Raw genomic sequence first — 12,416 nt, forward strand, 5'->3', positions numbered from 1 at the left:
TCTAAAATTGTTGTGTATGGATATAGGACATGGTGTTACTGTGTATGAACGCCTCCATCTTAAACCGTCTTATATTGCAACAAGTCTTTTTAAATTACAAAACATGTATGGTTTGGTTTATGGTTGTGCTTTTCTTTAAACTTGCAGTAACAGTTTTTTTGGCCTCTTGGAATTAGCAGAAACAAGTTATGAACACAACAATATCACACAATATCATCGCCTTTTCCGTTGATACGGCCAGCCATTAGCAAGCAGTATGCACTTATGTACATGTCCAGCAGACATCTAATGGATCAGAGACATTCACTCTCTTTTAGCTCTGTTTTTGGTCTCTACCAACTCCTGAGGGAAATATCTGTCTCTTTAGCAGCTAAATGCTCCAATCTCCTCCATGTTAACTGTGTCTGTCTGGTGTTTTCTGCTGAGCAGATATTATATAGTGTTTTTTAGAGCCTTTCCCCAATAAACAGCTACCTCCTGCTACTGTTGAAAACAACGCTATGGCCCAATCCCACACCCACAAACTTTGAGGCGCGTTCCCTGTAAGTCCGTGAGGGCTTAGGTCTGTCCCACTGTCAAATCGCCAAGTGCACAAGGACTTCCTCGCGGACATAGAGGCCTTTTTGCACCCTTTTTGTAATTCCGCATTTCTGCAGACTTTGCCTGAGGGAAGTGCCCGCAGTTCATTGCCTGATATAAGGGGGGTTACCAGGGAAGCTCGGAAGCAAGAGAAAAGACACAGCAAATCTGTTTTATAAGAGAAGAAGAAGAAGAACGGTAAACAAATAAGCAAGGAAACCAACGCTGATGTTCATTTGTTACAATGTTTCTTAGGATTTAAAATGGCACATAGAACATATGAAGTTAGAGGAATGCAATCACCTTATTACACACTTAGTTTATTCAACTATTTATTTTAGTTTTTGCTTAATGATGCTGTTTTGACCAACTATAGTGCATTGATTACATTACATTGACAAATGTAGATTGACATTTACCTCTCCTCCACTATGTAGGGCAAGCGCCTGCAGGACATAAAACCCAGTCAAAAACATAAAATAAAAAGTGTGCATTGTGTTTCAGCTACGTCAAGGTAACGTCATAATGTGGCAAAGTGCTGTCCCGTTCCCGTTTACAGCATGCAAGCTTGCACTCAGTCACTTACCAGGTGAAGTTACTTAAGTCTGTGAGGGTTCAGGACTTAGGCTTTAGGGGTGACATTGGGATTGGACCTATGAGAGGGTATGATTGAACCCAAACAGGATCCAGTTGCAAAGCTAAAAAGCTGAATAACTCACTATAAAGCTTCAAAAAGACAGAGGAGACGCGGAGTTGGGTGATAATTCTCGGTAGGTTTATCTATGCAAACGACACTTTTGTCATATTGTCACAATTGTTTGTCACGCTGTCATTTGATATACTGTGATTATAAAAATTTTACTCTGCAGGACGTTAGCTTAGCTTAGCATAAGCATACGGAAAGCAGGGGGAAATAGTCAGCAAATTAGCCCTCAGCTCTGGGTCCATACTTAAAGCACAGTTATGAGAGTGCTGCCAACATTTTCCTCTAACAGTCGGCAAGAAACCAAACAAGCATATTACCCAAAGTCATTTAGACAAATACTGTTCTTTGTCCTGTGTGGACAGTGTCATATATTGAAACACACATACGCTTTAATTACTTGTTAAATTAAATGTATGGGGTTGATTGTTCTTAGGTAGTTTGTATGATGCTTTGGCAATATTGTTGTTACACATTCATGCCAATAAAACTAATTTGAATTGAATTGAATTATTGAGCACCGAATGCCCTTTGAGGACACTTATTTGAATTTTAAAAATAAAAGCTGAGAGGTGATTAAACCAAGTAAGATACAAACATCTGAACCCTCAAGCAGCGTTCATTTTAACAAAATACTGACTTGAAAAATGACTCACAAGTCTTTTAATTTACTGTCCTGAAGCAATAGGATGGGGTGATTTTTCTAGTTGGCCTTGTGTTTATACGCATCCATGGCCAGGGGCAGTCCGTGTCTCATCATCTGGCCTGGCACAAAGTTAGTTAGAACACATTTCCTACTTCATTTCATTGCTGCATTGCACCAAAATCTCTTGGGCTGCTTTATGTCGCTGTGGAGCCCCGACGCTTACGTTCAAATGATAGATCTCAACTGATGTTTTATCTAATCCGGCAGAGCAAAGGTGAGCAGAAACACCATACATCAACTTGCCAAAGTCCATTTGGGCACTTAACCCAGTCTAAACACCTCAGTGTATGCTTATCACTCCGGGCACTGCAGATACAAATAGAATAGCATGTAAAACCTAATATAGAAAAGATTTTTTATTTTTATTTGCTGATAGACACAATCATATCCCAAGCATATATGACTGTATCGTATCTTCTTTCCACTATTGACATTGTGATATTGACATATGATATTGAGTGCTACTAGAGTGCTGTTATTTCAAGGCATGTTATAGAGATATTTCCTCTTTGGCTAACTGAAACTATAGACAATTATGCTGAACATGTCAGTTATCATTTCACAGATTACGTCATTACTCTTCAGCTTGTTTTGCATTTGTGTTAGTGTTTTTGGTTAGCAGATGCCACTGACTGCTATTCATCTTGAGGTTACAGTTAACAAGAGGCATTAAATAGGTACTGCATCATTTATAGGTCTTGAAATTATTATTTTTTTTACACCAATCCATATCCAAATTCTTTAATATTGGGTATAGCTACAAAACCAAATTCGATCCGATACTTACATTTGGATAACACCTGACAGCTTCTAAATGCAGCACACCTTATTTTTCATGAGCTACTTGATCCAAAAACTGAGAGCCCTGGTTCAACGCTCATTACTTTTATAAGCTAAAATGACTGATATATGGTATGAATGAAATTGAATGTGACCCATGACATTGATGTGACGCGTTCTGCTAGACGTACTACTCTGTTAGAGTTTTCGGGACAAAAAAACTGTTTGTTTTTTGCAATATGTTAATCCCAGACATTAATGAAAGAAGATGAAGAGTATATCAGATCAGTGTTTTCTAGTCAAATGGCAAGCCATGAAAATGCTACTTCATGTGTTTTGCATGTGTAGTATATTTTTGCTCTGAACTATAATGTGAGGGCCCAAAGGTTGCTGGTGTTTCTCCTGCAGCCGTCTTTGGGCCTGATGTGTTGACAGGTCTTCTGAGAGGCCATGCCATTGTCACAGTGGAGAGGGCCTAAGGGGACTCAGTCATATAGGCTGATATGTATTCCCAGCCTAGAAACATGACCCAGAAATGAACAAATCCTGACAGAAAACATGGCCACAAGAGCCAAATTTCAAAGAATGCTATATTTCTGAATGCTTAATACATAAATGATGTCGGGTATGAATAATATTTATTTAATTTGACATAATACAGTTATATTTGACTTGACACAAATGTGCATACCACATTCAATGCAAGCCTGTAATTAGAATAAAATTATATAAAACAAAACAATGCAATAACACAAATAGTGCTGCAAAACAATGCATGAATAATTTAGTAAGAATTTTGAATTTCACTATTTAAACAGTAACAAAGCAATAATGACAAAATTTTATACAGAATTTCAGTATTAACTCATGTGTGATGAAAAGAAGGTGCAGCAATTAAGTTCCTGCATTCAACAAGAATTGTAACTGGATAATATGTTAACATTTTGCATTCTTGCAGTTAGATGAGAAGATTGATACCACTCTCATGTCTGTGCATAAACCATGACGCTGCAGCCAGCCAGCTTAGCTTAACATTAAGACTGCAAGGAGGGAGCAAAAGCTGGTCTGGCTTTGTCCAAAGGAGAAAAAATCTTCCTAGCAGCTTCTCTAAAGCTCACTAAACAACGTTCGTTCAAAAAAAGTTATTAAAATTAAACCAGTGGTTTTACGGAGTTATGTGTCATGCTATGTCTTTGCTGGGTGCAATGACTTTCTGGAATGACTCGGGTAATCACAACATTGACATATTACACAAACACACAAACATTAGCATTCACATTGGAGACGTGTTTCAGGTGCACTAATACATGTAAGTCAAATATTCGCTGTCCTTTTAACTCTCTTTTTGGCCTCCACCAAACCCTGAGGGAAATATCTGTCTCATTAGCTGCTAAATGCTCCACTATGTTCACCAGCTAGTTTCCAACTATGTCTGTCTGTGTTGCTGAAAACAATTGCCTAGTGTGGGTGAAAATGATGATCCTGATTTCAGCACCTGGATCAAATGCCTTCTGTCTGATGCTAAGGGTCACTGATGATGTTCTTTGTGCTTCCACAACTTGTTTTGTTCTGTACGGATGAGAGAGGAGCCAGAGATGCACTCATGCATTTCATCACCTTTTGCAAACCACTGCACCAAGTCCAAACTCTAGTGTTGTGAAGGTTAAGGGTGTCACCATAACTTTTTCAGACTGCTGCTGTCTTTTCCTGCACAATGCAGAGATGTTACAGGCCCTGAGCGGCCATTAATGTGTCTGGTGGTACTCTTAATGAGTACAGTAATGACAACTTGTCTTACCGACTGATGTCCCCACTCAATGCTTCAAGGTGTTTCATCCATAAGGGTTGGTTCATCACAGTCCATGATTAGACCTACCTGTCCTGTCATCACCAAACTAATAATGGGAGGAAAGAGCCCATCAATAGACTGACTACAAATCACTAGAAGACTCTAGTTTGTGTGTTATATTATATATTCTGAGTGCCACTGTCCTGGAAATACTCCAGAAATACTTTTAGTCTTAATTAAATGGAATTCTGTTTTGGGATTGCAGTTTTTAGTTGGCAAACTTGGTTGGCCGACAGCTAACAGACTTATTGCCATTACAGTATATTGCTTTTTTGCAATCAATCACAGTTGTTTCAACATATTTTCAATCTACTTGGATAATTGATGTTCTTGATGGGTTAAAAGCAGCTGTTTTTCTCTGTGTAATTTAAAGCTAGTAGGCACATGTAGTTGTGTTACAGTTTGAAAAAGATTATTATTTGTGGACAAAATGTCAGGGACTAATCTTTTAAGGGTACTGTACCCATTTTTCACTAAAGTTCTAGAAAATTTGTCTCTATTTCTAAACAATCAACAACACATGCAGGTTAAGTACACCTGCTGCATACATCCAAACATAAGATCCCTGCAATAAATCTAACCTTGGCGAAGCTCATCATATTATTATACTAAAATGTGCTTATTCAACTCTTTTTTAGGTGTCACTGACTTTGCATCAACTCACTGTTTTTTGAAGATAATAAAACTTATTTGATGCACACATCTGTGGTTCTTTCAGATTACTATTAAAATATCAAAGACTAAAATCATTTGATCATTTTTAGTCTGAAAAGGCTCAGTGAGATTCCACAGTTTTTTCTTCTTTGTCGCCATTTGTTATTCCCCTCTAAGTAAAGCATTAATAGATTACAGTTTGTATCTGCTTCAGTGAGAAGTTGGGCTCAGTGTCAAAATGTTCTTTTGAAGTTCTTTTCAGTGTGCGAAGAAATACTGCTGTCAAGAATTTGTGACAGACAGCCTTTAATCAAGCTAAACATGCTTTTCTCCTTCTGTCCCTACAGGCTGATGGTCTCTTCTACTGAGCTCTGACAGGGCTGAGGATCTCTCAAATTTTAAATCAACTGTCTCCGTTTCAGCACTGTCCGGCTTCAGCCATCCAATGGAATTAGACATCATTACTTAATCATTAGTTTCCTGGCAGCTGATTGGCTTTTCAGCAACAAGAAACTGCCGTAAGTCTGTAGACTAGAAAGAAAGAAAAATAGGTAGCTTACATTTGTAGCACCTGGTGGAATAAAAGCTCAAAGGAGTTGAATTAAAAGACTTTCAGTGCCGCTACCCTCGTGCCAAGATGGATGAAACACATAACAACAGGACTTCCTTGGTTAAAGGCGCCAAGGACATCGCTAAAGAAGCCAAGAGGCAAGCTGCCAAAAATTTAAGCAAAACTGTTGATCGAGCCTCAGATGAATACTCAGCTCATCGCAGCTACAACCGTTTCCAGAATGAGGATGAAGAAGAAAACGACTACAACACTTACACTCAGCAAGATGGTCACTATGCTGACAACGCTGCGAACGATGAGGAAGGGGCCTCTAGTGATGCCACAGAGGGCCACGACGATGAAGATGAGATCTACGAGGGGGAGTATCAAGGCGTGCCTGCCCACAATGATGGGAAGCTGCGGGACGGTCAGGTGGCTCTGGGCCAGCCGGTTTCTGACAGCCTAAAAAGCCGCAAAGAGCTGGAAAATGAGAGACAGGCAGATGAGGAGGAGCTTGCCCAGCAGTATGAGCTGATCATGCAGGAGTGTGGCCATGGGAGATTCCAGTGGCAGCTGTTCTTTGTACTTGGGCTGGCGCTCATGTCAGACGGCGTGGAGGTGTTCGTAGTGGGCTTTGTCCTGCCCAGTGCAGAGACAGACATGTGTGTCCCCAACTCTGGTGCCGGATGGCTTGGTAAGGATTTGCATTACAGTGGAAATAACTTGGTAAAATATGCACACTTCTCCAAGTTATTTGCAGTCTATCACAGATACACTACAAACGCTAGTGTGTCTCACCTAATGTGCAAAAGAAGAAAACTAATTACCTATAAATATTTATGTATAAATAAACATCTATATAAATTCTTATCATTTTTTGCCCAGGTCCCCTTAGGGCTGTGGTTTTCAAACTTTTTCTGTCACACCGCCCTTCAGAAGCCAAAAAATTCAAGACCCCCTACCCCAACAGCAGTGGATTTAATTTCAATCATTAATAATTAGCAAAATAGTCTTGCTAGCATCAGGGCACTTTTGTTTGTGTGTGTCACCACATGAATCATATTCATGCAACTTTAGGTCTGCTCAAAAGCCATGACCACCCTGAAGTGGTTTCTGCGCCCCCCAGTTTGAGAACCACTGCCTTAGGGTCTCTGTACTCACATCAGATTCACATGTGTGGAGGCTGGATAAAATGCAGAAGCCTAAAGAGCAACTTGAAAATCAAATCCAAATTTCTTTCAACCATCAACATTCAACCTGGTGTTGTCAGCTTCGTAATATGAGTGATGACATCCTAGAGCAGTTTCGGTTATTTCACTTGAGAGATTTTTGTTTACATCCCTGCTTTTGTCACTGATTTGAAGTGGGCAAGACTCAACTGAAAAAAATTTCCTTGCACCAATTAGAGTCTAGACTCTGTAGACTCTAGAGTCATGCTAGCTGCTCTGTAAGACTGTACTTAGGCACAAAGGTGCTTTGAGCTAAATGCCAATATCTGCATGCTAACATGCTCACAAAGCTGATAAAGCTAATGTGCTGATGTTAAGTGGGTATAATGTTCACCAAGTTCACCAGCTTACTTTAGCTTGATAACATTAAATGTACTCATTTAGCAGACACTTGTATCTAAAATGACTTACCAGAGGTTTGAACTTCTGACCTTCTGTTCACAGGGATATAACACTGCTACTGCACCATTCAGCTGCTACATACAGTATTAATATTATCTTAATGTTAGCACTAAATACAAATTACAGATGTCGTTGACCAACATTGTCATCCCTAAATTTACATCTTATCAAACCACACCCTCACAAACAAGCAGATGTGTTTTTGCATCCAACTCTAAGAATATTTTTTATCCTGAATTTTATTTTGATTGTTTCTTATTTTGTCATACATATTCAATGTTATAAAGAAATACCTACGATTTAAAATCAGGTTCAGAAAACATCTGACCATAAAGCCTCATATTTACAGTAAAAGACACTACTTAATAGGATTAAACAGTACTTACAGTGACAACCAAGCATAACATGATGGAAAACAGTTGTGCCTGTGTTCAGTGATGGAAAGAGGAAGCAGGTTACAGCCAGCATGTATATTGATTTACTGAGTGAAGCTTAAAGCACTTAACTTCATCTCGCATGTTCTGAATCTGTATGTGAATTGTCTGAGATTTGGATTAATTGCCAAGAATAGTGTGACTGTCACACAGTCAAGATCCTGAATAGCTTATTAGTAAGTGAGAAATCGTGATTTTTAGGTATGGTGAGCCATCTAAAATTCATCTGGCACTGCTTGCAGAAGCGACAGATTCAGCTGAAAGTCAACGTTGCCGGCATAGAAACGGATTCTGATTGATGCCTTTGGAAGGAAGGATCTGACTGATAGAAATATTTGGGTGTTGATGAAATGTGTTTCACTTGCAGCAATCTGCTAATGCTGTGGGTTGTTTATGACATGCAGGGTTGTGCATGGAGAGTAGTGGTGGGTGACACTTTCAAATGTAATCTCACTGCTTTAGTAGTTTGCCAATGGGTTGTCATAGCACCAGGTATTTGGATACATGAGTAGGAGGTGTGTGAAGCTAGATGGATCTCTCCCACACTAGGGAAGAGTTGTGTGTTTGTATGTTTGAATGTGTGTTATTTGGCTTCATTATTCCTCTCACTAATATTAAGAATAGCTGCATAGCACTGGTCAGCTTTCTCAACATACAGTGTTAAATTAGAGCATTAGTCACTTGTCATTCCCATTCAAACATCAAAAGAAAAAAACAAACACCTTTTTTTGTCTTTTCACAATATGATTGTGTGGTTGTGTAACTAAAAAGAGAACGCTAACCTTGTTTGTTTTTTAGAGGCAGGATGTTTTATTATTCACCCAGATTTCACCCGTATTCTGACTCATCTCTCAGTGGGAGACAGGAGGGAGAGAATAGAAAGAATGAGTCATTTTACCAACTCACTCACACACTGCATAAATAATAGATGTGTGTATATGCTCACTTGTGAATGCACTTAGAGGAATGAACCTTACACAGTAGAAATGATTGTTGTTTTTTACCATCGTTTCTCTGTGACAGTTAGCAACTCTTTAAGAGGTCAATAAGAGCCTCTTCAGTGGACATCTGGCTTTAAAGAGACTGCAAATAATTGAGAAAAATAATTAAATATAGAAAATGATACAGAGATCATCCAGCAGAGTCAAATTTTTTAGCTGAAATTGTACAGAATGACCAAGTTTTAAGCATTATGGGGCTTATTAGAATCATTATAATGAGTGCATTCATTCAGATTAAATGAATCCTAATTGAAAATAACTGAAGCACATTATGTGCCTAAGAACCAAACAAATTAAATAACATTATAAAGAAACGTTGGAACAATGGAAGTAAAGCAATGTGCTTCATTATCCTTCCAAAATATTAAGTTTTGAAATCATAAGTTGTTCAAAAGAATCAGTGTTTTAACCTACTGAGATCATTGTATAATATTGTGTGTCATTACAATAGCAGAAGTAACAAATGAATTGGGGAAAATTAAAGTATTTAAATCAATAGGCAAAACACCTGCCATTGAAGCCCCAAGTGGTCTCTTCCTATTCTTATATTCTCATATAGGCTACAGTATGGGATCAGTAGCAGTAGAGTCTCGTATGGTGGTGTGCAGATGAGCCCAGAGGAGAACGTATATAAAACAAACTAAACTTTGTCACACAGTGCAGTGAGTTTGTTTATTTGAGCTCGTAATGCTTCCATCTTGATTAGTTAGCTTAGTCATATATAATGCTGAGAAGATGAGAGTTGTTCTTGAAAGCAGTACGTACCAAGGCAGACCAAATTTAAAAACGTATGGTAGGAAAGGTTTATCCAGTTGTTCTTTGACAGCACTAGTAATGACAGCAAACTTCAAAAGAAAGCACGTTAACATGGAGCACTGAAAAGTGCAAACGGGCTGGTGCTGATGCAAACACACTGTCCTCATCAGAGTCAAAGCTGTTTGAAGCACTGAAGGTGCTCAAATGTAGCAAAACTATCCTGAGTGGACTGTTTTCAGAGCCGTTACCAGCCACATCCAGACTAAATCCTGCCAGGAATATTCTGAAATGCATTAATAATGAATAGCATGCACATAAATCATTTTAAATAAAAAAATAAAGAAAAAATGCAAACATGAAATGGAAATTTACCTTTTAACAAAAAACTGCTTTGTATAGATTTATCTAATATTCCCAGAGCAGTTCTGAACATCTTCATTCATCACCAGTCTCCATTGTTGTCATTACACTTTGTAGTTTTCTTTATGACCATATAAAAAAGTTATATTATTGAAATCCAGTTATACTTTTTACTAGCATTTATCTCCATAATCTATTCCAAATACAGTGCCTTTTCTTAAAAAATTGCCTTCCCTTTCATATTATATAAAAGGTGAGATGCTATCGAGATATGGAATGTGCCAGTTTTTTTCTACCTGCTCTTGTCTGTCCTCTCTGTTACCCTCCTGCTGTAATCCCTCTCTTACACTCTCTCTGTGTCTCCATGCAGGCGATCTGAAGATATGGGCTAGAGTTAATCTCTGCAGCATTGTGCTTCTCTGCAGTTTAGCTATGGTAGACTGGCTCACGTACCTCCCCAGAGAAACAGAGGGAGAGCGCTGCTTTTATATACTTCCTATCAATGCCCCCCTCCCTCTTTTATCTTCCACCACATATAGCTCTAATTTGTCTGTGCATGTTTTCCTGCGCCACAGTTAGCATTTTGAGAATGTTCAGTGTTCAGTAAAATGCATGCTTGCAGATCTCAAGGAGTACATCTGCATTAGGGGAATGCATGGAGGCGCTTTGTGTCATGATGTGATGCCAGTCTCCTTTGCTTTGCGTATTGTGGTTACTTTACCTGTAAGACCACAAACACCATTAACAGTGCAGTTGAGTTAATCAACACAATGCAGTAATACATAGGCTCTTCTGCAGCCTGTTAGCTAATTAAAAAGCCCAGGGACAACAACATTTGCTACCACCTCTTCATTCACTGTCCTCCTCTCTTTCTCCTTCACAACAAAACACCACCACGGGATCTATTCACACATTCACTGTCCAGAGAAAGAAGTCACAATTTTTGTGTGTTTCTTGTAGTATGAAGTATTCATAAGAGTGGGCGACAATAAAAAGTGAAGAATTCACCTTGTAAGATCTCTCTGTCAGTGTGCTGATGTCAATGATCAAACTCTTTAGGTTTCTTTGGGTGACTAATTAGCTGATCAACATATCATTAAAAAAATATAATTGTTCTAGCTGGTGTAATTAGCTACACTGTGTTGAGGGATCATACTCTTTAATATTATCTGTGAGAAAAGATGCATCCATAAAGTGAAATCTTAAATGTTTCAGTTTTGAATAGAAGGACAAATGATTTTCTATGAATAACAGTATTTTGATACCACATGTAGGTCATATTGTAAAAAACAACAACTCACAAATAAGCCTTTGCCAATTATAAGTACAAGACATTGAAAAATGATGACATCTAGAAAATCTCGTCTTTGGGCAAAAGATTAAGTGTCAACAAACCAAAGGCAAAATGGCTGCAACGCTGGCAAGCATGTCAGCAGCCAGGAGTCGACAGCCATGCTAAATGCTAATGTCATGCACATGCTAGAAATGAGATGCCTACATCCTGAAATAGTCTGCAGCTGAGACAGAAATCTGTCAAACCTGATCAGAAATAGCAAAAAACATTCTGCACAGCATGAAAGGACCAGGACTAAATGGGAAATATGTTTTTATTGTGGATGGCAATGTTAGTCTGTCAGTTCAATTAAATTTTATTTATATAGCTCCTATTCACAACAACAGTTATCTCATCGTGCTTCCTCCATGAGCAAGCACTATGAGTCCTCCAATGCAGACTGAAATAGCTTAACATCTATTGGATGAATGGCCATGAAATTTTGTACAGACTTTCATGGTCCCCAACAGATGTATCCAACTGACTCTGAGCCCCTGAATTTCTATTGCGTCATTATCATTACTAGATGACATTGTCATATATGATCATTATAGCAGCTATACAAAGTTTTTTCAACTAAAAGTACTAGGCTGCTTGCACACACATGCACAGAAATGAGTGATAAAAAAGGGATAAAATTATTTCCTGTTCCTGAATGCTACAACTTGGGCATGTTTTGTTTCTATAGACAGCGTGATGTTGAGCAATGGAACAACAGTTAAAAATCACTCCCACTTGAAAGAGTTTCAAATGAAATTATGGCTTTGTCAGCTATTACTGATTTGATTACATTTCCAAAAAAATAAAAATTAAACATTTAATTGCTAAAAATTCCTCCAGCTATGAGTAATACCTGTTGCAAACAATCTAATGTGAGAAATCGTCAAAAAAGAGAGAGTCAATAATATTTCTATTCCCTTCAAAAGAGAGATGGCATTGTTCCCAGACTATTTGTTTCACTGCGTTTGTGGATCAGGTGAATGTTACTTGGTCTGAAGATTTTTTTGACATTACAATTTGTTCTCATAGTATGCTGTAAACATGTACAGTAGATGATCGTAAATGAGACAAAAGTCTGAG

The 12,416-nt window shown here is 38.3% G+C and overlaps 1 protein-coding gene across 2 annotated transcripts in view; it reads left to right on the forward strand.

The window, feature by feature from the left end:
- Positions 1 to 12,416, forward strand: part of LOC119914793 (synaptic vesicle glycoprotein 2C-like) — a 47,211-nt gene that overhangs the window by 6,708 nt on the left and 28,087 nt on the right. Inside the window, exon 2 of one of the 2 annotated variants that reach the window (XM_038734315.1) lies at positions 5,619 to 6,515. In XM_038734315.1, the coding sequence (XP_038590243.1) occupies positions 5,909 to 6,515 (607 nt within the window). In that variant the 5' untranslated portion in view covers positions 5,619 to 5,908. Of the gene's footprint in view, positions 1 to 5,618; positions 6,516 to 12,416 lie in introns of those variants that run through there. The other variant, XM_038734316.1, reaches the window with a different exon arrangement.

The sequence above is a fragment of the Micropterus salmoides genome, unplaced genomic scaffold, assembly GCF_014851395.1.
Source record: "Micropterus salmoides isolate LMB-PRFRI ecotype aquatic unplaced genomic scaffold, ASM1485139v1 Ms_hic_scaffold_20, whole genome shotgun sequence".
NCBI classification, from domain to species: Eukaryota; Metazoa; Chordata; class Actinopteri; order Centrarchiformes; family Centrarchidae; genus Micropterus; species Micropterus salmoides.